This window comes from Leptosomus discolor, chromosome 8 (assembly GCF_034619465.1).
Source record: "Leptosomus discolor isolate bLepDis1 chromosome 8, bLepDis1.hap2, whole genome shotgun sequence".
NCBI classification, from domain to species: domain Eukaryota; kingdom Metazoa; phylum Chordata; class Aves; order Leptosomiformes; family Leptosomidae; genus Leptosomus; species Leptosomus discolor.
The window spans coordinates 15,137,755-15,163,960 of record NC_141398.1 but is presented as its reverse complement, the minus strand read 5'-3'; the positions used below and the strand labels follow the sequence as shown (position 1 = coordinate 15,163,960).

At 39.1% G+C, this 26,206-nt stretch overlaps 1 protein-coding gene across 1 annotated transcript in view; it reads right to left on the bottom strand.

Annotated features, from left to right (window-relative positions):
* Nucleotides 1-26,206, bottom strand: part of TENT4A (terminal nucleotidyltransferase 4A) — a 56,719-nt gene that overhangs the window by 8,055 nt on the left and 22,458 nt on the right. Inside the window, exons 8-11 of the mRNA XM_086468865.1 lie at nt 23,974-24,100; nt 16,343-16,443; nt 15,913-16,085; nt 4,046-4,204 (exon numbers count right to left, since the gene is read on the bottom strand). Coding sequence (XP_086324991.1) covers nt 4,046-4,204; nt 15,913-16,085; nt 16,343-16,443; nt 23,974-24,100 — 560 coding nt within the window. The remainder of the gene's footprint in view (nt 1-4,045; nt 4,205-15,912; nt 16,086-16,342; nt 16,444-23,973; nt 24,101-26,206) is intronic.

Sequence of the window (26,206 nt, the reverse complement as noted above, 5' to 3'; positions counted from 1 at the left end):
AAGCAACATGAAGTTTCTTCTGTCTTCATTGGTGATTAAGTGATCAGCAATCCAAGAACATACTTAATTTATTTCATCCCAAAACAACAAGGAAAGTAGTCCTTTTTTCTCCATGGGAAGTCACCAAGCTTTTCTTCCCCCTCCATTCATCTGGACATGCATGCCAATATCTGGTTTTCTACTTATTCCAGTGGGCAGCACTGCTTCATAAACTGTTCTGCTCTCCCAAGTGAAATTTCAAGCTGCTTGTCAGCAAAGTAGAAGAATTATTACCTTGGAAAAATGATTATGATGATCCTAAAAAGCACGCAGACCTGTACCAGGAGTTAAATTAGTCCCTGAACCACCTGGAAATTCTCCAATTAATTATGCAGTATGTAAATAAAATTGGTCATCACACCAAAGCTATTTCAAAAAACCAAAGTATTAGGAAGCTCTAATGGCAGAGAATTTGCTTAGAAGGCTGCAAGTTTTTCAAAATACACTTAGTGCTCTTGACATTGGCACATCCTGCTTTTGAGGGTAGTACTGGACACCTAGGTACAGATTCCAAGCTGAACTGAGGCAGAGAATGTTGCCAGGGAAAACGCTGAAGATACCATGTGGGCAAATTTAACCCTTTCAAATACTTAGAATCTGAAAGAACACTTGCTGTTAAGAAAAAGGCTTGCACGTGTTCAGGTCTATCAGGCAGGAGTCCTCCAAGCTAGTAAAATGTGCCCATTAAAAGTTATGAACTAGCATGGTCTTAAGTTAGATCACCTGCAAAAGGAAAGCCATCAGCCTCATCTAGCTCAGTCATGCTCCAGAAAGTTGCAAATGGAGACATTTACAGTATTCTGGGTAGAACGATTTCATTTCCCACTTTTGACTTGGTCATAATCGTTATCAAAAAAAGGCCATTTCTGCTTCACAATACATAAGCTTTGGTAAATTCAATGCAGAAAAACCATCATCCCATTTCTGAACTGCAGATAGCAAGAAAATCCTGATTTAACACAAATCTCAAAGGCATGTCTTTGTCAAGTACAAGTCACAGAAAAATTCCCACGTTTAAACACATAAGTATTGTACAAACTACTAAAAGAACAGTTAACAAGTATAGGAGAGGACAGCCAAGTAACGGAAAGCCAGAAAAAGTGCTACAAAGCAGTTGTTTTCCAAGATTCAAAATTCCAACAGAGATCCAAAATTCATGTAACACATTGCCTCTTCACAGCTGAGGCAAAAGCTCTGGTGCTAACTTGTTTTGTACCGAATCCTGCATGCCTCAAAACTGGATTATTGTTTTTGTGCAATGTTGATGAAGTTAAGCTCCAGGGTACCACTTCAGTAAAGCAGAGATGTTAAGGAAAAGAGCAAACTAGACTAAGTTTGTATTTTAGATGAATTTTAACTTATAATAGCTCTCCAGTTTTATTTTAAACAAACTTGCTAAGTTTCAGACTGTACACTAGCATGTGAATACTCAATTGCAGACACTAAAATAGAAATACATTGTTCCATTAGCTTTTCAGTAACAGAAAACATTTCCTGTGCAGGAAAGCTGGTTTTGCCTAGGTAAGATTCAGCAGTAGGGGAAGATATGTAAAGACAGGGAAGAGCAGGGGAGGAATTTAAGTGTAATCACTTAGAAGATTAAAACAAATACCTCGAGATACAAGCGGGGCTTGGTGGATGACTAAGGACTGCAGAGGTAGCTGGGAAGAGCATGTGATAACAGCTTTCAAAGACTGTGTCCCTTCTATGTTAACCTGCCTGCAAGGAAACAGCGGAACGCCTACAGTATGCAAAGGGAAAATAGCCTTGTCTAAACAAAAGAAAAGGTGAAAAACATTTCAGTGAAGCGCCTAAAACAAGCACTTGTGTAGTAACTATCAAGCTACAACATGCCCTAACTCAATGCTGATATTATTGAACTTTGAAAACGCTGTCTAGACGAAATCTCTTCATTATTCATCTAAGACTTGCAATGTTTAAAGCACTATCTGATTTCTATTTTTTTTTATTCTGTAGTAAGTGGCAGTTACCATCTCTAGACTCATAGATCACAAGCTGAATGAAAAGTATTCCCTTACACACCAAGCTCAAAGAATTTTGATTAGCAGCACAAAGTCCAGCTGGAGGTCAGCAGCTAGCGGTATAACCCAAGAGCTGACACTAGGGCCAATACTTGTTAACACCTTTGTTAACGACTTGGATGATGGGAAAGAGTGGTTGCAGATGATACAAAATTGGATACCCAAGATGGTTCTGCTGCCATAAACAGGGACCTCAGGCTGGAGAAATGGGCTAACAGGAATCTCATGAAGTTTGAAAAAGGGAAATACTAAACTCTACCCTTGGGAAGGAATAATCCCACACAACAGTACCCACCCGGCACTGACCAGCTAGAAAGCAGCTTGGCATAAAGTGACCAGGGATTCCCAGTGGACAAGTTGAACACGAGCATGCAACCTGCCCTTACATCAAGGAAGGCAAACAGCATCCTGGGCTACAATTAGGAACAGTAACTCTGGCAGGTCAAGGGAGGTGATCATTTCCCCTCTACTCGGCACTAGTGAGGCCACACATGGAGTGCTGGGCCCAGGTCTGGGCTCCCCAGTAAGAGAGAGACATGGACATATGGGACTGAGTCCAATGAAGGTCCATGAAGATAAAACAGGGGACAAACATTTTTCATACGAAGACATGATGAAGAGCTACAATGGTTTAATCTCAATGAGAGCGAGCTCAGGAAGGATCTTTTTGATGAGTCTCACTAATGAGAGGGTATAAAAAAGATGAAGCCAGACTCTTCTCATTGGTTCCCAGTAAAAGACAAGCAGCAATGGGTATAAACTGAAATACAGAAAACACCACTTAAACTTCAGTAAAAACTTTATTGGAACAAGTTGCCCAGAGCTGTTGGGGAATCTCTGTCCTTGGAGATACTCAAAACCCTGACTGGACAAAGCTTTGAGCAACCCGCTGTAGCTGACCCTGTTTTGGGCAGGAGCATTGGACTAGGTGACTTCTAGAGGACCCTTCCAACCTCAACTATTCTGCTATTCTGCAAAAGACTTGAACAATCTCAAAGCAGAAACTGAAGCAAATACATTTTGTGTCATGCCCAAAGTGTCAAGCAAGTGCTGAATAAAAGAAAACAAAGTCATTAAGTTGAAAATATCCTGGCCTTAGACCCCCAAAAACTGCGATAGGACTGAGAGAAGGAAGAACATTCCAAGAACCTGACCAAAACTAGGTTTCAAAGAAACCAGCTCATTACTTTATCATAGGTAACCTACAACCCATAACTTGCATTAAAGCTCGTGTGAGGCAGCTGTTTTAACAGTTTTAATAATGAAGATTGAGGGAATGTTTTCCTAATGATAAGAGGCACTGAGGCTGTAAGAAAAAAACGAGGATTTTTCTTCCCCTTGTACGATAATGGATACATTAGCTAAAATACTTCAGGCTACTTGAGTAACATACAGTTTACCTGAACATTCACCTCCCAGTACGTTTAAGTATACATTTAGTATTCTGGTAAAAATTCTTGTACACATGCCTATAATTTTCTACTTTCTATCTTTAAAATGTATTACAGAAAGTTACAAGTGCAGTCAGACCTCTTCTAATAATTCAAAATCAAGACAACCAAACAAGCCTAGACAGATCAGTACTAATTCTTCAGACTCAAAAGCTAACTTAGAGATACACTACCCACATGAAGTTTCTATTTTAAGAACAGGAAGGTAAATAGCCTGAAGATACGCAAATATGTCATTGGTCAGGCATCAGGACTCTCAAATACAACTTAGACGTCTGACATATTCAGAGATGCATCTCAAACACCAAACCCTTTCCCACCCATTCTTCTCCCCACACTTCTGACATGGCAGGTAAGTACTTTTATGATTACATGAAGTTTGTTTAGCACATGCTATATGAAGGTTCTCTCTTCAGAGTTTTTTAGACTGACAGCACAGCGCAAATGATCTACACTTCCAATTTGATCACTTTCTCATGAAAAAAAAAATCGCTCCATTTAGTTGGCTCATACCTGATTACTGGCGGCCATTATCAAGGTTCTCGTAGGCGCAGATTGGGGTTTACCACTTGGCATAGGCAATGCGGGTGGTAAACTGGCCATAAGCTGAGTCGGTGCTTGCAGACTGAACTGGTATACATTAGGAGCTGTGCAAGGTGGTGTATCAGAATCCTTTTGGCAGAGAAAAAGGGGAAAAGAAAAGCAACTTTACAGAAAGTACAGTATATACAGGCTATGCATGTGAAAATGCACCCAAATATCAACTCATGTGAATACTATAAAATTTAATTGTTTTTTCAATGGTAAAAAATAAAATACAAGCCAGCACTATGTTTATTTTACACATCTAGCAAAAGTTTAATTGAACCTGCATAAAGGAGACAATGTCAACAGGTCTATGGCAATCACAGGTCAGTTCCAGTCAGCGCAATCTAACGCCAAAATCATATCTCTACCAAATTCGAATTAAAAGATGGGAACTAAGGTTGGGGAAAAAAAACGGAACAAGAACAGCAGCACTATTAGTGATACAAGGAGTAGAATTTTAGGTGTCATGACAGAATCAGTCCTCTGAACAGTGCTCTGGATTGTACTTATCTGTACAGCAAAGCTACTCACTGTAATTGTTATACTCTTCTCCCATTCTACCCAGCAACAGCAAAGTTAGGGCTCCACCTACCAAGAAATAAGGAGATGGTCTGCCAGTCAAGGCTACTATATGCACACCAATCACCCACTTCACTGCTAGTTAGGAGATCTGCTCCCCTCACTTTCCATTGGGAATCTGAATGATAATTCTTCAGGGAAAGCAAGATGAATACAGGATTATGGAAAAAGATACTGCAATGAAACTGATATTACTGATTACTATTCCTTCTCCCCTTACAGCCTGACCAACAGCAATTACAGACGCATCATGAGCAGCCATACTGGTGATGTTAAAATACTGTGTGCCTGGAGCACTTCAGAGACAACAAGCAAGGAGGCAAGCACAGATGCAGGGATTTACAGGAATTACTGAAGTCTGAAAACACCTGACTGCCTCAATTCCTAAATGACCAATTATTTTCCAAGTTGAGAAAGTTGAAAAACAAGCCACAGCCTTCTGAAACAACTTTGAACACATCTTGTAAAACTTATTTTTCAGCCATAACACAATGGCAACAGATAAGTAGCTTTCCCTGTATTTTACTGGTGCTTTTTACCTCACCCTTAACTCCAAAGCATTCTGAACTTGAAAATAATGGAAAAATCTATTCTTTATCCCAAACCACTAGTGTTTTTTCCATTCCCAGGCATCTGACTCAAAGCATAGCAAGACATGGGGCTTGGCCAATTAGTATTCACCATATTAAGACATTATTGGCTCAGATCAAAGATCTTCACTGTTAAATTAATTATCGAAACATTCTACTGCTCTTTCTCTAAAGATTAATTGCCTGGAAGGAAAGACTGTAAACTTAAACCAAGTAAACTTTAAATAGACCTCCAGCACTACTACTTGCCCTCACATGGCCTTGCTTTCCAAATTATATTCTTCTGTTAAAGAATACACTGCCTAGGAAAATACTTTCAAGAACAGAAACAATAAAATATTTTAAAGCTTTTCTTGGGGAAAGAAGAAGGTTATTTAAGAGACACTGACAGTTGTGAATACTGGGCAGGCTAAGCATTGAACTACTAGAAAGTGAAACTTGCATCCCAACTGAAGTGAATACCTACAGGAGAAACAGTTCTCAATGAAACTGTCAGCTATTACAACAATCAGTCTTTCATTGGTTCATATAAAGTTGCACTTACTAAAAAACAAGTTCTAGAACAGAGCTGCTCTCCCCTACTAGGTCAACTAGTGCTAAAAGTTACAGTATGCCTTTGTGAGGCAGTTTCAGATACCTGCATCATGACTTCACTAGACACATATCATACTGGCAACAAGAATCTGTGCAGGAACTTACGTCTTATGAGATCAGATGTTTACCACTAACATGTTCACAGTGGGCAACTACATGCTGTACCACTGATCAAAAAACTAAGCTTAGTTGTATGCACATGCAAAGGCGACTGCTTGGATGCTATGGCATTTTCCTCCTTTGCCCAGTCTTACAATATTGGCCACGAACAGGCTACAGTCTCTACAAAGACGAAGCTGATATGTTCTTAACTAACTAGGTGGTAGAGTCAGGTACAGGGGCAAGAACTTGGATTTCTAAGCTGCAGTTTCTTTAGACACTATGGGTCATGGAATTATTAAAAAGCTTATAAAAAAGAGGGAAAAATAAAGAGGAGGTAGTTGTTTGAAGAGACAACTTCTGAGCATGCTCACAAGCAACCATGAGCAGGCAGATGGGAGGGAAGAGGGGACTTTATCATCTATCCAAACCAATACATTATCTTCTGTGATGCAACCTTAATAAACCTGACCAAAGAATAATTTTAGTCTCTCCGCTCAAAGACCCTCCCCTTTCTCTTCTGCTTAAATACAGTTAGACCCCCTGAAGATTCACGTATCTAACCCAGATGGGACACTTCCCATTTATAAGATTTCTAAAGGGTTTTGTGCAACAAAAAGTTAACTCCAGTATGGAAGCAGCAGCAGATGGGAGAAAAGAAGGAGCCATATGGTTTAACTGAGACTAGATAAATTTCAGCACAAGGAAGCATGTGTTGCTTTATTTTCATTTTGTAATACCTATGTTCTTCTACCTCAATATTATTTACTGATACACACCTCATACAAGTATATTGTATCTCTCTCCTGAGGCAATCTTGGATTGCTAATAGGATTATTCTATGGAGTTGATATCGTAACTTCTCATCAGCATTAAAATCCTTTTGCAAAGAGCAGCATTATCTTTCTTACTCAAACTGAAAGGTGATCAGGAAATTGAGCCTAATGTGAACAAAACTGAGGAATTAAGAATCCTGTCCAAGTAAGACTTAAGTGTAATGTGCAAACCTGAAGCACTGCAGAAGCTCAGAAGACCTACAAGTAAATGCATACAGGTACTGCTCTGACACTTTAGATCCATGTCTGGAAGACAAAAGCTCTGACCCTTACTACAGTAAAGGTTACAGAGGTCACATATTAAAAAGATGAATGTAAAATAAAGGGGTAAGACCCCTCAAGAGCAAATAACCTAGGGATAAAGCTACAATGACTGCACTAAGAGCCAAAATAAGTTTCAGATCTCTTGAATACTACTACTATGCATGCCAATCATACAGAGTCCCTCATCCTGCAAGGAAACTATCTTCTAAAGAGATGCTTTTGGAAACAAAGAGAGACTGACAGATACAGGTTTATCATACTGGAAATCTTCCATTTTAAATCATACTCTTTAAACCAGTTTCAACTTCCTGAGTGAGAACTTTGTACCTGGAAGGAAGATTTTTACTATTCACAGCCTTGATTACTGAGGACTCTTTAATCACCTTAATGCTGGAAAGATGATAAAGTATGGAAGAGACTTAGAAACTTAAGTGTTACTGACGAGCTCTCATTTAACTGCAAATTTTGCTTGAGAAATGGGATCACCTAGCCTTCTGTCTAGCCAGAAACAGTGAAACACTGGAGTCATATGAAAGATGAAAAGCTGAAACAATTCTACAATCCAAACTTCTTGACATCAGGAAAGAACAAAAAATTCCTTTACTGTTCTGCAAAATGCATCTCCCATTATAAAAAGTCCCAGGGCCTCATCAGCAAGAGATTATTAACTCATCAGAAGCCACTTACTAACCAGGTCTGGTGCTAAGAGCTTATTTCAATTCCATTAATAACTTGAAATTTAGGATACAAGGTAAACTGTATTGGTACATTCATCCAAGACAATAGTTCAGTTTCCAAGAATTTCATGTGCACTCAATTATACTCATAAGCTTCCTTTCCATGATTCTAAATGCATTAAAAAGTTGTGCCTTCTGCTTTGTTTCATGATGTAGTCAGTTGAGACATTTCAATTGACTTACAATAGCTACCACTTTAGAGCTTTCAATTTCCAAGACAATATTTTTTACAAAAGCTGGAGTGGCATAAGAAGATTAATTCACAATCCCACGCTGTTTAAGTTTTGACCCAGTGGTAAAACAGTCCAACTATCCTAGAAGTCAGTATTCAGAAATCAAAACTTAAACAATAGAGAATGCAAGTTTCTTGCTAATGTGACAGATTTGGGTTCTTACACCCCACTCCCCACCCCCAAGAATGAACTACAGAGGTCTTGGCAAAAAGGTCTTATTGTTTCCACTCTCCAAACTTCTCCCACTAATTAAACGATTTTTTTTCTCTTTCCCACAACATTCAGGAGCTGGAAGCTGTAAGAGAACAATGACCACTTCAGTAAAAATTGTGTTCCATCTGTGACAGCAAAGAACTGAAAATAGTGAGAAACTGTTTATACTTAACACTTTACACTATACAGATATTTTCATGCACTCCTCTCCTTTCTTACAATTAAAATGATTTAAGAGATAACTGCCACCAGTCTTACTCCTTTTGCCTCTTTTCCCATTCTGGCCTTCTCCACCATACCTGCATTAGCATTTGACATTACTATGAGCCAATTCACAGAGGTGAACCACAGAAACAGTAACCCCCTTTTTACAGCTTCACCTTCTGAATCAGCTCACCACAGGATTACGTCAACACTAGTGTAGAAAAGCAGGAGCAGCTACTGAACAGAAGCACCCATAGCAAGAACATCTAGCTACTGGATTGGTTTACTAAAAGTGTAAAACCACACTCCTTGGCACATAAAGCAACACCAGAAAACTTCAGACATTCCACAGTGTGGGGCCATGTGCAGGGGCAGAACTGCAATGCATGCTCTCGTTTGAATGGTTTTAGCCCCAGTATACTTAACTCTGCTTGATAAATCAACACGCTTCCAAGGTGATTTCAGGAATTACAACCCCCCATCTTATTTCTTCCAGATCAGCTTGTGCCATTTCCCTTTTCGGTAGGTGGAGCCATAACTTTAACTATGGTGTAAATAATGTAGAATTGAGATGAACAAAATTTCTATTTCTATGGAAGGTCACAGGGTAGAGAATTTGCATCAATACAGTTGCACCATTTCCATTTGCCAGCCTATAAACAAGACAAAATAGTCTCGAGTAAGACTGAACGGGTTGATTTTTCTGCCTTTAGGTCAACAGCATTATAGGAGGAAAGTATCTTGGTCATTGTTCTTACAGGACAGGAAAAGCGAAAGAAGAGATACAGGATTCACAAGTAAACTGAAAAAACATACATCCTCCAAAAGCATTAGTTTTGTTTTATAGAAGGACAACTGAATTAGTATCTACCAAAATTAAATACAAGCACAGTACCCCCATTAGCCTCACCTCATTATATCCTGTCAGGCCTGACTGTGGGCTTATTCCATTTTTTATCAATACTCACTGTATTTCAGATAAGCCATCTTAAATTAAAGTCCCAGAAGTGTATAATTTCAAATTTCCTTTGTTATCCCTCATAGTTCCATTTCAAACTGTATTTTTCAAGTTAAGCACTAAATTATAGGACTCATTATTATGCAAGCTGAACATATACTATACTAGAATATAAATACTGAATTTAAGTTTTCTTCAATCCTAAAATGACTTGGGTACCTCTGTGTTTTTTTCAGGGAAGGGAATATTAAGATATGGCAAGAATACAATTAGCCTTTGGCATCAGAAAGTACTCTGAGCTTGACTTTTACAAAATCGTGTGCTTCTCTCCTTGCTTCACTGACATCGTAACAGTAAAATCCAATTTTACTTGCTGATTTACACATTCCCTCTGTACCCTTTGCTGCTTGGAATAACTTATTAAATAAAATTACTTTATAATTTTGTGTTCAAAATTGTGCCTCCTGCAGCTCTGCAGAAATTTACTCTTACTTCAAGTGTATATGGATAAGCCTGCTTAAGAACCTGAGACTGAAGAAAAAGGAGAGCATAAGACAGTATGAAATAGCACATGGTCAGAGATATGAGTTAAAAATCAAAAGCAAATGTGCGGCTATATGGAGAAGAGGAAAATAGGCAAAAGCAGCACTGGAAAAATGTCTTCCCCTCTGGTGCAGAGAAACTGTCAGTAATCTGCACAGCAAGAACAGAAGAAAAAAGTAGGAAGGATTTGAGGCTTAAAATCCTAAATGCACCAAATCAAGTGTCAGTCAAACTTTTCCCTGGTAATATCAGGTTGTCTCTGCACCTCAAGGTTGCCCACTGCTTTATTTGGAGACAAGCTGGCTAGAAATCAGCTCTTAAAGCTTCCTTTAAAAACTGAAGATTAAGATGCCTACTTTTTAGAGCACATGCCTTTATTTGTTCAGGAAGGGGAAAAGAATAAATAGAATCTGCATTCTTCTATAAAAAGATGATCACCTATCCATACACATACTTGAATTATTACTTTGGTTATGACATGAGAACATTCAGGCACGTAGAAAGAAGGGAGGAAGTCTGTGTAGCTCTGGCTCTCAGACTGAGAATTTTGTTAGGCCACCCCCTTCTGTCCCCTCTCCCTACACACACAATTTCAACTGGAACTCTACAAATTAATCATAGACATATTAAGACAGACTTCACAAGACTACAAGAAGAGCTGTTACAGTAACTATTCTGAAGTGTCTGTCCCTCACCTGCAAATAAGCACATGCCTTACACCTGCAAATTTAACTGCTTTAAAAAAAGCAAGATTTATCAGAACAAGATATGTCATATACTCTATCACCTTTATCTGTGAACAGAGAAGTACAATAGTTCCTGCTAATAAGCTGAAATTCAGTCTTTGACTAATAGGAAGGAAGGGGAGATGGTGATAACTTCATTAAGCACAGTGAGTTCAAGTACTAACCCACAATTACTGCAGAGCAAGTAATAGTTCCAAAGCCAGTGTGGATCTTGTACACATTCAGCAGAAAGACAGGAATAATAAGTATTAGTCTTACCAGTCATACTTATTACTCTCACAATGTAAGCATCTGATCAAAGCACTTTTAATAGGTAATATTTGAAGACAGTGAAAATAGACATTCCACGGAACACCTAAGGTACTGCTCTGTGCATCCCCTAGCTGTTGGGGGCAGAACATTGGGCAGATCGAGCATGGATATTCTGATGAAAGGTGTTATAAAGCCTGAACAGCAGTGGCTACAGCTAAAACTTCAAGAACAGTCTGAAAGAACATATTTTAAACACGTACACTGAAAAGTTAGAGACAAGGATTGTGTTCTCCCCCAAACTAGACTACACAGGTATCTCATTCACTGAAACTTCAACTACCTTGACACGACTGCATGGTCTTGAGAAGTCAGAACTCTTCACAAAATAATCTTCTTGTAGAAGCCCAAAGAATATTATCACCAGAAACACTAAGATAAAGTATATGAAATTTCTTAGATCCAAACTTCTAACAGACAACTTTGAGATGCTGTGCTGGACTGGATATGAGATAACACATCCATTAGGTAACAGAAAAGAGCTTTAAAACCTTCCTATGAGCATCTGTAACTGATGTGCAGGTATCACTGTCACATAAAATGCTATGTTTTATTCGGCAAAACAGCATCAAAACTGTGGAGCATACTTAGCAACAGAAATTATAGCAGACCAAAATGAAACTGCAAAAACATATCTAGGATTATTTTTTTACTTGGCAGAGACTGTTGATCAGGCAGCAGATATTCTCCAGCACTACTGTAGGACTTCCTGAACTAATAAAAAGCAGCTTTCCACAATGCTTAAGAAACAAGAAATACAGGTTACCAGTTAGAGTGCAGGTCCAGAACAAAAAAAGCCTCGGGGGGGGGGGGCGGGGGGGGGGGGGGGGGGGGCATTAAGAGGAATTTGGTCACTGCTTGGGTTCTCAGACTGAGATCTGCAACATAGCTCATTTCATCTGGTTTCAGATTCTCATAACAATCACTTAACTTACTATGGAGGTAAAAACAAGATTTCCTAATGCCAGAGGCTTATTTTCTATTGTGGAACAGTTTGGCTCTTGCTTCTATAGAGTAAAAAGTCACACACTTTGCACTGTTCTTGATGGCAAAAATATTCATAAAGCATCTTCCATTATTCACTTCAACATTTGTTGGATCGTGTGGGAACACCTCATATTTTGCAACTTACCTGTTTGCATGAGTAAGTGAAGAATACATACCGCCTTTTTGACAGGGCGGCATATGGTATTTTAAATACCTGCACAGCAGAATACTTCATTGAGAAAAGACTTACTACACAGATCAGTTTGATAATTAACAGAACCCAGAAAAATATATAGGCAAATACGTTCTGATGATCAGATTCCTTGTATCCATAGGTTTATTTTCACACGTTCCTCAGTTTGCTCCTGATCACTAATATGTACATTCTTCACAGAGCTGAGGTAACAGGGTAGGAACTTTAGTACTTCAGTATTTTGCAAGGAATTACATTAGAAGTGCCAGTGAGAGTGTAGGAGCTCTGTATTGACAGGCACAGTAAGACAAACCCATAAACTGAACGGCTATCTCACTAATAATAATAGTGATATCAGAATACAGATTTCTCTTCTACACAGTCTCTGATCCAAAATTTACTGGTCCTTACAAAAGCTTTCTTTTGTGGCTAAGATTTCAGTTTGCTAGGTCACTTACGAAAGACAGCACAACTAGAATTTCATCAGCCAGACAGTCATAGCATAAGGCATTTTGTAAATAGCATTGCTGCCTTGGAAAACCCATAAAAGGATACTTTTTGTAAAAATTATGATTTAGCCTCATTAGATCCAGTTCTTAGTTCTGGGCTGTGTAGACAGTGGCACAGAAGTATGTTCACCTGCAAGCTAGTCCTGGACATGCAGAGATTAAAGCAATCATCCTCCTGAATTTGAGGCAGGGTATGGAGGAAAAGCATATATGCTTAAAATATGCAGGTAAAGAGAAGGCTGTCCTTGAAGAAGGCAATTCTCTTGTTCCTCAGTGGTACACAAGTTCTCATCTTCAAAAGGATACCATCAGTGTGGTCCCCAAAGGAAGGAAAGCAGTAGAAGGAATGGAAAGAACTCAGGGTAGCAACTTTAAGCTCTTATATTCCTGCACTTCCATTTTTCTGAACAAGTACAAAAGTGGAAAGGCTGACTTCCAAAAGTTAGTTCCACTTTCCGCCAATCCTGTCTCCAGAAAAACCTACTCCTTTTCATTGTTCTATTCTGACACCTGTTCTCCTGCTGCTGGAACAAATCTAAAACCATTGCTATCTCTGAAGTGCCCTTAAGTCCAAGACACCAGGAGCCTTGTCTATCCAGCTGCTGAGCCCTGTTTACAAGATACAGGGCAAAACCTGCAACACTGTCAGAACTTAAAGGAAGCAAATCTTTAAAAGCCATACAGCATGCTGTATTACAACCAACTAAACTAACTACTGTTACAACCAACTATTAAACAATAGGGTTTAATAAAAAATTCTAGAATCCCTGTGAGCAATACTGCACTGCTTTGATAATGCTTGCATACTTAACATATTGCTTCCAGGACACATACGCAAGGCCTGCAGACTTATGGCTGGTGTACAGAGATGTGATGACTTCAGAATATAGCTACCTTTGTGATAAAGCAGATGGCTGAATACTTGAACTTCAGTAGAAGCTGAAGTTCAGAGAGGGGCAACATGACCAAGTAAAGTCACAAGTTGCCAAGTCCATTTCCTCCTCTTCAACATGCACAAGGTGACTTCCATTATATTGGTAGGCAGACCTCAAAAAGGTCAAGGTGCAGCTGATCACTATTACCAGTGAAACTTTAGCAGTAAATTGAAAAGCAAATACACTATCAAGTACCTCTAATTTGACAGCTAGGATCTTGTAGCTGATACACAGCAGAAGATACTCTGCAGCCATGCAAACACATCCCCAGAAACAGTGTCTTGACACAGGCCTTGTGCTTAAAGTTAACAGTGACATCATAGGGATGAATATTTTACTATTAAAATAAAACCTTAATTATTGGGAAGAGATCAGCAAACTGTCGATCTAGTATCTCACTGTCTCCCGCATTTTCTTTATAACTTGTAACTTGCTTTCAGTCTTCAGTATCAGAGATTTAACTTCAAACGAATACAGAATCATTCCTGAAGAACAATCCTTCCACAAGATCAGAGCTAACACCACATATAACTCTACAGTGATGAGATGCACCATATTCATATTCCTTTGTTTCTGAAGCCGCTACCAAAGTTCACTGCATCATACTATTGCAGAACACCAGAAGTTTTTGGCACAAATACCAGCTAGAATATGCTAGGTGTTCCTTTGCTGGCACCTGGTTAGACTAGTATGCCAGCTCATGTCACGGATAGCCTCTTCAACTCAACCAGGACTGCTCAACCAGACCTTGCCCATCCTCATATATTCAAGCATGAGCAGGACGAACTCACCAGTTATTTGTTAGAAACCTGCCATTCCAAATTAAGATAACATGCTGGCAGTCTACTAAGGACACAATACCAATAAATGAACAGGGCTTAAACTAAGATCTGTCACAAGCACAGGGGCATAAGGCTTTTATTTTGCTAAAAAGGTAATATTTCCATTTACTTTGTGGATGCCCAAACTGATTGCAGGTCTTTCTTGTTCAGAGCTTCCTTTTCACTTTTCAAATAATTTCTCTGGCATTAGGCAATGAAATTTCATCATCAACATCAGGCAAAAAGGGACTAAGGGGAGGTCATAACAAGTCACTACCCATTACATTGGGAGAGCACAATATTACACAAATATTTGCATTTTCTCATAAAACTTATTACAGCAAAATCTTTCTCACTGACATACTCAAAGTAGGAGCGTGGCTAGTAGTATCACCAGCAAGCATCATGCTGTTCTTTTTCCATTAGCCAGATGGTGGAACTAAAGCATTTACCATATTTACTGGAGGTAGGAGTGAAAAGGCATTTCAACACAAAATTCAGTAGTGTAAAGGAATTACAGAAAGTAACCAGAACATACAAAAAAAGGCACTTGGCCCTCAAAAGTTAATAAATTTTTATTGAATACAATTCCCAACTTTTAATTCAATATTTGACTGGTTTTTGAAAGCAGACAAGAAACAGGTACTTGGACCTCTCTTGGCATCATCCAGTTACTCACTGCTGTAGTTAACTGGATATTACATCTTGTTCCAGTCCACACCTCTGCCTAGCACAGTGTGTTTCAGTAGATCGATAGTGAGCACCTCACACCATGCAATGTAATTTTGTTCTCTATAATCTGCACTGCCCAATTCCATGTTGATTTAACTCCATACCAAAACAAAACCACCTTATAGAATCTTAAGAGGCTAGGTGCAGACCTAAAGAGACTACAGCCTCCTCTTTCAGGAAGCTACAATAAAGCCCAGCACTTACTTTCAAATTGCACTTTCAAAGAAGGTGATAGTAAGACTTTACATATGAGGGCCCCATTACCATTAAAACATGAAGTGACTGCTTGGCTGAAAGCAGTAAGGAATATTATTCACCTTCACAGCAAGATGTGATGTTCCTGTTCAATCTGAGGTGTGGGGAAAAAGTACCAGAATCTGACAATGGGAGACTTTGCTTGATGGGAAGATTTATGAAGATATATTTCTAGTCTTCTACCTAATCAGCTACTGTTAACTTGGGCTTCTGTATTTTATTACATCTAACTACTACCACGAAGCGTACCAAACATTTAGGATGGAGTTAAGACCCATTTAATTTCATGAAAAAATATTTGATTTCAATCATTTTTCTGAACAGGGGAAGCTATTAATTTGCTGTAGCAGCTTAGTGATAGTATCGCATTAACTGCTGCTGTATCAGTTGAGGCTTTGAAGAGTATGATAAACTCTGCTTCTTATTAGTTTAACCCATTAAAAGAAAAAGCTTACAATGTCACTGCCGGAGAGTGATGATACAGAAGAGGCAGATGAGCCAGAGGACAACTGTTGTGTACTAGCCAGTGACAAAGCCAAGCGTTGGTTGTAAGATGGTTCAGAGTCTCTGTTCTGCTGCTGTTCTCCATTGCACGGAGCTACCTGGTCTCTTATTTTCAACCTATTATCTGTTAACAGAAAACATAAGTATCATTTAAGAGCACAGAATACAAACACATGGGCCTTGAAGTCTAATAGCTGCAGTTTAACAAGCTAATTGAAAAACAAGCTCAGAGAAAACTAGTCCTGGGTTAGAAAGTTACGAATTCCTTTTATTTTTTCCTACATATCTGAAAGTGACTTATTTCAAGGCATGAGTATTTTGAATTACATCAAATTCAAGAAAAAAATTTAAGTTGGTTTCAAAGATTCCTGCTATACCTACCAAGTTCAGGTGATAAATTAATTTTGCTCCCCCACTTCTTTTTAATCCAGGCCCTGTAGTCAATCACTTCTTGGGTCACTTTGATGATTCTACCTAATGTGCTAAAAAAATTTTTCAATTAAGTATTAAACAAAGACTGTAGTTATACATTTTCAAGCATTTCAACAACCAAATTATGCTAGAAGTCAGTTTAAGATATCCCTAACCAAAGAATCCTTTTGAACTTTCATTTCCTTAGTGAGCCATTTAACCCACTAAAGTGTCACAATTTCTAAATTAGTATACAACTTAGCTTCTACCACACTAACATGCAAGCGCTGACACATAGGTAAGATTTTTACTCTGTATTTCTAAATGGAGTGCATCTTAATTATCAAAAATGTACATGCAGATACCAGTGTCGTTGATAAAAGCAATTTACAGGTTCTTGCATTTCTCCATACAGAAAACATTTTTTCCACAGAATCTGGATTACAACAGTTATGGGATGCACTGAAGACACTGATATCCCAGGCCCCCAGCTGACCTTCACACTGAAGACAGAGACCTTCACTGGTCCTTGCTTACAGATTTACAAGACAACTTAAAGACTTAAGATCCTCACAATTATAAAGGAAGTACCATGGATCGTGAGGTAGTGGAAACAAGAAACAGACTGGCTCCAAAACCAGAATAAGTTAGAATTTAAGCACATTTGTAACAGCAAGTGGCTCAAAGAAAAAACCCTACCTGCTCCTGCTGAACAGTGACCAGTTAACAAGTACAAAGTAATATTTTTCCAACATAGCTTCCCAACATTCAGCTATTTGAATTGTACTACTTCTTGAGTAGGAGTTGCGTCCTTGTTTGAGAGCTAAAAACTTTCACACTTTCCCTTCATCAGCAACCAGTGGCTGAAACACTGACTATAAACTCTACACTCAGGATACAGGAAGGACTGACTATTGTATAAAAACAGGCTGTGAAAAGCTACCACCTTGGAGAAAGTAATGTTACTTTAGTTTTCAAAATCTTCAAAGATTACAATAAAACTTATTTTGTATTTCACATCATAAAGGAACATTGTGCCTGTACTGGAATTTTCTTTTGGTTTAGGTATAGAATGGGAAGGGAGCATTTAGGCTACATTTATTAAGTCATTTCATGGTAACACTTTAAAAAGAAGCAATAATTCTCCTACTGCCTTAGGGATTACTGTTTCATGCAAAACCATATACTGCATGTTCCATGCTTAGTCTTCCAACTTTAAAGACGTATCAGTGTGTTAGTACTGGAAAAGGCAGTCCAGCATTTTAAGTCAATACTGAACCACATAGTATCTAAGTTACAAGTCCAATAGCTGCAGAAGTGCCTCAGACAGAATTAATGTCATCCACCATTCTATTTAGGTATAAAATAATGCATGTTGAAAAATAAAATTTTTAATTTCACATGCAGAATTAAGAGGTGTGACTGTCACCACTCAGGAACTAAAGATCTGGGTTGTAACAGGTAATTCTTTGGAAACCACAGTTCAATAACTGAGTAAGTTAAGAGAGGAACAAATAAACCAGAAGACAATATTTTGTCAATGTACACTCCCATGACATAACAGCATTTTAAACACTGGATGCAGTTCTGGTTTCTCAATCTCAAACAGGGAGTTAAACCAGAGGAGACAGAACAAAGACAGGGAGGACCGATACTGCAGAGAATTAGCTGTAGCCCTGAAGCAGGCAGTTCCCAAGACAGCAATGCCAGTATGGGACTCAAAACATACACATGCTGTGTCTCTTTAGCACTGAGACAGAGAAGGAAATCTTGCTACAAAAGTTTCATCTGAGAATGCCTTCAGAAAGATTTGAGCTTTTACACCAGGATAACCTACAAAATTCACAACTACTACCAGCTGTGTTCTTAGAATCAGAAAATGAACATGGACAGAATAACCCAAGCTCTTATGGAGAAGGAGTTTGTGAAGTCTGAAGCTTCTTGGAGTACTTTCCGAGAAGCAAATCAATAGCCCTGCCTTCATAGACCAGAAGGAAAATGAATAACATCAGATGGTATTTTTATCAGCCTGGGTGACTGATATACCAAAAATGGCTGCGATCAAATAGGTGTAAAGGGTGAAACTACTGCTACATCAACAGTTACGGCAGAGCTGCACATACAGAACCTGGGAATCTCTTCTCTCACTAGCTCCTTTCACAGAGAACAGAGATCAAAGCCCCAAAACTCTCATTTTTGGTAGAGATGTATCAAAAAATAAAGTCACTAAGTTACCAGGTCAGTCAGGAGCTCAAAGGCAAATCCATCCTACATTGCATGTACACCAAACTTAAAAACATTCACTAGGAGACACCAGAAACTGAAAGGTGATTAAAGCTATACTGTCATATACTTAATACAGCAGCAAAGAGGAAGCAAATGTGATCAAACTAGATACTGCTCTCAAAGAACACCATTTCATAATGTATGGAACTCAAGCACATCCACAGGGTCAGAGAACTATTTCTTAAAATAAACATTCAAACATTGTGCTTATATCTGTTTTCAACACTGAAAAGGCTTAGGAACAAAAAAAAAAATCTGTTGGTCTGCCCTGTTTTCAGTATGAGGAAATTCCATGCTTTTGGGTTTCTTCTTCTGGCTGAGGCTAGAATTTCTACAGATACATGAGACACTCCCACAATTCCTCAAAGATGCTTGTTTGGAAGACACGGAAAAAACATGGTTAACTGGTTAATAAAATTAGACAGCTCTCTGAAGAACGATGCCCCTTTAAGGTTTTTTCCCTTAATATTATCAAATAGTAAAACCAGGAATAAGCTATTTACATACCTAGTTTATTTTATAAGAGCTTAGAAATTCCTCATTTGACACGCTGCAAGCCCTCAGTTCACAGGGACACTTTCTAGCTGCTATTATAGCACAACTACAGGACAAATCTTAAAATTGCTCTTAAAGGGCTCAGATTGCTGACATAAGATTCAGTAAAATGAAGTATCTAAAGCTCCAGCCAAGCTCCACATGAACGGGAGAGTACCAGAGCAGGAAAAAACATCAAGTCTGTGTAAGAACAGCCAAAATAACTGTTCAGTGGGCCTTAACCGAACTTACAAAATATACCCATTTGTGCTTTCTGTGTCAGCAGATAGAGCAGGCAAATTTAACATTCCCTTTGACAGCTCCCAGGACTATCTTGGCCAACCAGGGGCAATCCAAACCTACCACACAGACCTGTCATCAGTTAGATCTGTTGAACTGTACACTAGGAAGAGACTACAGAGCTTTCAAGCACAGAGATTGAAACACCACTTTATATATCGCCCAGACTATTGTTTTGAAGGTTATCACCTGTAAATAACAACTCCAGACATGTAGCAGTAAAACCCTGCCAAGGCTTCCTCAAACTCTGAACTCTGGCCTGTTGGCAAGACAGTCCTGTTCCCTCATCCACCTGCACCACTGGTCCGGCATCAAAAAGGAGGAACCTGTTACCAATCTGCAACTCTAGGAACTGAAGAAAGCTTAGTTATACTGGAAGGGCACATCACAGCAGAACCAGTTTTCCGTTCCTCATTTCTTATGACCTCGTCTGCCTCCTAAATGTGGCTATGCTGCTGTTTAGAGATGAAGTCTGAGCACACACTTGTATCTGAACCACATGACAGGTCAACATGTAAGCCAACATCCTGATCTACAGACACACATACTAACCTAAGGATGTATCTTTGTAACATCCAGATCAGCATAACTTATGGCTGTCAAGTGGTACAATACCACTCTCTCCATCTTCCCTCAAACGTGAACTCCTCCTGCTTTTCTTGCTTCTGATCTGTCATTCATGCAGCCACAAGCTGGATCAACTTCTTGACATGACAGAAGTGTTGATATATTTGTTTTCAGTCAGACCAGAGAGTCTGACTTGCCTTCTGACTGCAGGATCACTAGATCTGATCCAAGGCAGAGTCAGGAATATACAGACTGAGAGAGAAGAAAAAGGGCAGCTGACAGGAGACAGCCCACAGATAGTTAGGCTAGACAAGGTATAATGTGAAATTGCACCTTAATATAGAAACCATGGACAGGGTAGTAACAGTCCGCTATTTCTAAGAACATGAATCAATGAGCAAGAGGGTGTTGCCAAACATCTGCTAAGGTTTCCTGTGTTTTATCAACACACAGAATAAAACTGGGATTAGTTTCACTAACTTGAAACTTTGTGTCCAAGGAAAAGCAATGAAGCTGGTGAAGGGTCTGGAGAACAGGTCTTATGAGGAGCAGCTGAGGGAACTGGGGTTGTTTAGGCCGGAGAAAAGGAGGCTGAGGGGAGACTTTATTAGACTCTACAACAGCCTGAAAAGGAGGTTGCAGTGAGGTGGGTGTCAGTCTCTTCTCCCAATTAACAAGTGACAGGACAAGAGGAAATGGCCTCAAGTTGCACCAGCAGAGGTTTAGATCAGATATTAGGAAATATTTCTTCACTGAAAGGGTTTATCAAGAATTGCAACAGGCTGCCCAGGGGAGTGGCTGAGTCACCATCCCTGGAGGTATTTAAAAGACATGCAGATGTGGTGCTTAGGGACACACTTAGTGGTGGAATTGGCAGTGTGAGGTTTCCAGTTGGACTCAACCTTAAAGGTCTTTTCCAACCTAAATGATTCTATGAAAATATCACTACTTACAGACTTCTTTAGTTAGCTCACTTAACATGACAACTCTTCTCTAGAGACAGGCTACGGCCAGAGACCATACTAAAGCTGTTCAAAGCACATACTGACACTGACCCTTGAGCAGTTACAGACCCAGTCCATAATTATATTTTGACAGATAGACTCATGTCCTTGCAATCCCAAATATTAAGAAATCAATTGTGACTTTCAATCACCTTGGCTGAAGTCACAGCACCAAACTTGACCTTGCATATAAGTTGTAAACATTCAAAATGGATCAGTCTCCTCATTTTCCTACTAGGAAAATCCTTCCTCCCAAGATGATGGGAATCTGTTTGCTCTAACAAAATCTACTGTACTGTCTATCAACCTCTCCTGAGCAATTCTTGAAGGGTGAGAGACTAGGGACAAATTAGTGTTAAGGTAATTCCTGTAGCTGTAAGAATTACCTTCAGGACTCAGCTCATTACTGTTTCCACTCAGACAGAAAATAGCTTTCAACTCCTACCGCACTCCAGATGTTATATTTGGAAGACTGAAGACACTGGTAAGAGTGATTTGAATCTACCTCTTATAATTCTGTGGAAGTTGTACTACAGAACATGGACAAGAAAAACACCTATGCTGAAGACTCAAAATCTGACTTTTTTTTTACACTGGGAATATCAGAAGCAACAGCTGGCTAGAAAGCCTTAAATGAATTTAGGCTTGTGTTCCTTTGAGTTGGACTGACCCTGAAAAAGAGCAGTAATGATGACCACCCAGAAAGATCTGAAATCTATCAAGACTGTCATCTACAAAATAGGACTCTGTGCACAGAAATTTTCCCTGGAAAGAGCTGATATGAATTCAGACCCACCAGGTAATTCAATGACAAACCCTTCCACTTATGGGAAAGCTAGCCCCAGTTATAACAAAACTAAATAAACTCAAGTCATCCTGGGGAGTTCAGCCTCCTGAAAGTCCCTACCCTTTCAAGGGCTCTTCATTTAGTCTCTGTCAATCCTTCTAGTAGAAAGTCATATAGCTAGTCACTGCTCTTGAATGGAGCCACTGTTTACAGTTTAGCCTACCCATAACAAGCCTAGAAAAGGGAAAAAAAAATGGATCAGGACAAAGGGCTCCTGGACAGTTAAGGCTTCAGGTCACCAGAAAAGTCTTTACACAGAGCCTGCACCACTCTGCCAAACAGGTGGAAGAAGGATCTGCAATACACCTGGATTGCCCAAGCACATCAGGTTTCACTGAAAACTGAGACTGAGCACAGACTGCTGTTGACATTCTGCAACAAACTTGTTACCAAACAGCTCATCATCCACCTACAGGTCCTTCAGCACTGACAAGACCGGTGCTGGGGGAACTATTTGCACACAGGACTTTGTTGAATGCTGTTCCTCTTGTGACACCACTCCCTTTGACAGAATGGCAAGCCACTGACATGATGAGTTCTGAGACAGCCATCACTGGCACAGACAGCCCAGAACTAGCAGAAAGACAGGTCAGATGTACACCACCTGAACACTGCTGCTGGGACTTGTCCTCAGGTTTGAAGTTGTGACAAAATTCAAACATTTTCCCAAATATAGTAAGAAGTGTACATGTGAAGTGCACATACTGATGACATCCAAGGCTTCCATTAAATGCATTTACAAATATACTTTTTGACATCCATAACAAACAAGTACCTCACAAGAAAATTACTCTACCCTTCAGAGAATCAGGAAGGCCAGGACCCAAGACACAAGCAAAACTTCAACAAGCCTTAAGCTGCTCTATCTATACTTACACAACAATGAAGTTCCATTCAACAATAAGAATTGTCAGCCAGTACATATTTAACAAATACACCTTTAATCTGTCTTAAGACAGCAGTCTCAAATGTCAGCATGTAACACTATGTATCACATCCCATCTCCATCACAGGCACAAGTGCAGTCTCAGCCTTTGTGAGTTTAACACCACAGAAAACCTAGAGATTCACAGGCACTATTGAAATACTGACAGTTTTAAATCTGCAAGAAAAAGACTCATCCACTTTGTGGTGGACTTACTATAGGAGAACTATTCCACTTTCCAATGACATTAATGCTGGAAGTTAACAGCTTGATTAGAATTTGGAATTGTATCTAGATGGTTTACGTGACTTGTTACGGACATCCCTCCCTGCAACTAGCCGGGGAGCTCAAAGCCATTGGGATTCTATGGAAGTCTGAGGGAAGAGACGTCCTCTGATCTAGCCCCAGTTTGTACTGAGAGTTAGAATAACAGATGCCAGATCAGATACATGAACGAAAATACAACATGGCTGACATGCCTTCAATTTCTTTCTCCTCCCCCTTTCAAAAAAATAGAAAACTTGCAAAGGTGAGAGCTGAGAAAGTACTAGCTGTACAGTGTTTCTATGAAAGACGTTATGAACTCCATTAAAAATGGCATGTCTAGAAGTATGCTACTTTTAATGGCAGTTCTGACATTATAGCCAAACTGAATGGATTCTTTTAATAGCTTAATTACACATCAAATCTTTTAAAACAGCTTATGGGTGCGTGTATTAAAGAACTAGGGAAATTCCTAGTCTTACTGTCTAGTTTTGTGTCTAAACAAACAATTTGATCACACACATTTCTTTCTGCCACAGTACAGGCATACATCATACCAAACATTAAACCAGCAGACCTTCCTTTGAAATACTTTAGCAGAATGTTTAAGGAAAGACCAATTATCTTCTGTCTCCCTTCCACACTAAGAAAACCTCACATTTGACTCATCCTGGGTTTTGTCATGCTGTCTTCATTTCAATGCTGCACATTGAGGTATTACACTCTCATACCACTGGGCAGCCTAAATTTCTGAGCAGATTTCAGTACAGCTGCAGTTAAACAATAAATAACAATATTCCTTTTATTGACTTAGACCCAAACATTCCTAATTGATTACACAGACAAATGGATATTCAAAAAGTGGACTAATTACCTCTCAGAATCTCTATTTGGATATGATCTTGCAAGTGGTGATACTGCATGGCTAAGAACAATGTAGGCATAATCAAAAACTTGTTTCACTTGCATGGCACCGTAAGAACTTCTGCCAACGTCGTTTCCTGAAATAATGTGACAGTCATCAGATCATCTTTTTTTAATATCAGTAACCAGAAAATTATTCATACTTAAAGCTCAGAAGCCTTAACAATACAGCTTAACTCTGTTTAAACCAGTTAGCCCATCCTACTCATACCAGGAACAACTAAGTGTGCCTATCTCAACAAAAGAAGCTAACCTTAGGAATGACACTTAACATTATGCAAACATATCACTTTTAAAATACCGATGTACCAGCGCCTGAAAGAAACAGAGAACAGATATCAGCTTAAAGCTCTTATAGCTGTCTTTTAAGAGGGAACCTATCAAGCTTAAAGCATCATGTCTCACTTACCAGTAGAGTTTCTGCAGGCCAAATTCAGCTTAAAATTCCACTTGTGCAACCACATTATCTTCGTAGGGCTACGTATACTTACATTAATTAACCTTATCAAAACTACAGATTAATAAACCAGCTCATACAGATTATTTATCTCCACAGGATAAACCTGTTTGTCAAAATTTATCAGAGAAGATTCCAAAAGTTTGTACAACATTGCTTTTTGATCAAGTTAGCGGCACTTCTTGACTGCCCCTCTTTAAGCATGAGTGACATTTACAGCAGAACTCCTTCCAAATCCAGTGCCACATGTGAGGAACTGCAGTTAAGAAGTTAAGAGCATGCTAAAGCTTCTGTATCTGTAACAACGTACAAGCATTGGTCTCCCATTTGACACCTAGAAAGATCTAGCTATTACTAGCAAGAAGAAACATTTGGGTTTTTTTTTTTGTAGATGTATTTGGCATCAGACACCAAAGGTTCACTGCCACCACTCAATTTAAGAAACATAAAGAAAACTCCCTGAAATTGCATGTCTAAAACAGACTAGATCTTGAGTGTGTAGAAAGCTGCTTGCAGTAAAAGGTTCCCGCCTTCAGAATGATGCTTGGAAAGCTCTGAGAACACTGGAAAGGGATGAACCACCAAATATGTTTATTTTAAGCTTGAAAACGAGATCAGGGCCCATGAACCAGGTTTAATCTGTTTTGAAAATTGATGGGTAAAGGACAGAATCTATCTTTTGCAGGACTGAATCCAATGAGGCTGAATTTGACTTTAGAGGAACCCTTCACTCGCTGAAGTATTTTGTCCAGCAAGCCATTATAGACAAACATGCTGAGGTCTGCATCCATGGGGAAAAAAAGAACAGCCTTGGCTTTACTATCTGACAACACAATTTAGCCCTTCAAGATTCTCCAACCATAATGCCACTAACAGAAAAGCATAATTAATGAAAACAGACTAGGAACATACAAGCATTTTGGGAACACAGAATTTTTTCAGTAATTTATATGGTCAAAAACTGATTTAAGAAATACTTCCAGCTTACTGAAGGTAACTGAGTATCTCATTCTGAATGCACCACTGCAGTATCCAGCAGCTACTAGTCTCAAAATTACAGAAGCCTCTCTAAATGGCATATTTGCAATTGGACTCTATCCTGAAGTAGAAGCAGAGACCAATGTGGGCCTAGGACACTGAATCTAGGAAGAAACACATTGTAGTTAAGTTCAGAGCTGCACTACAACATAGCAAAGGACTTCACAAAGGACTTAATCCAAAGGCAACTGAATAGAGACCAAGGTTATTTCAGTTGTCAAGAAATTGGAACACAAAAAACATTAATTCTCCTAGAAAAACAATGATTAATTCAGCACAGGTTTTCCAGGGGCAGGACACATCGTTGTGTCATGCAACAATGCCACCTTCCATATATTGACATGCTAAACATATATACAAAAGAGAATTAAATTGAGAAGCAATACAGAAATGCAATATATACAAGTGGCTAAACACACACAATTGCACCTACCACTAAATTCAAGTCCACCTACAGCTGGACTTTATGATCTTAAGGGCATTTTCCAACCTAAATAACTCTATAAATTCACATAACAGGAATTAAGAATACACAGTCAAATTGCATTAGTTTAGTCTAATCTGGTGCTAAGACAGCTACATTTGACATGCATCCTGCACAGATTTACACCAAAACGAAGACACTGCTCCTACAAACTGTTGGTTACTCCTTTCGTCAGTTGTTGCCACCGCCTTCACTGTCGTGCCA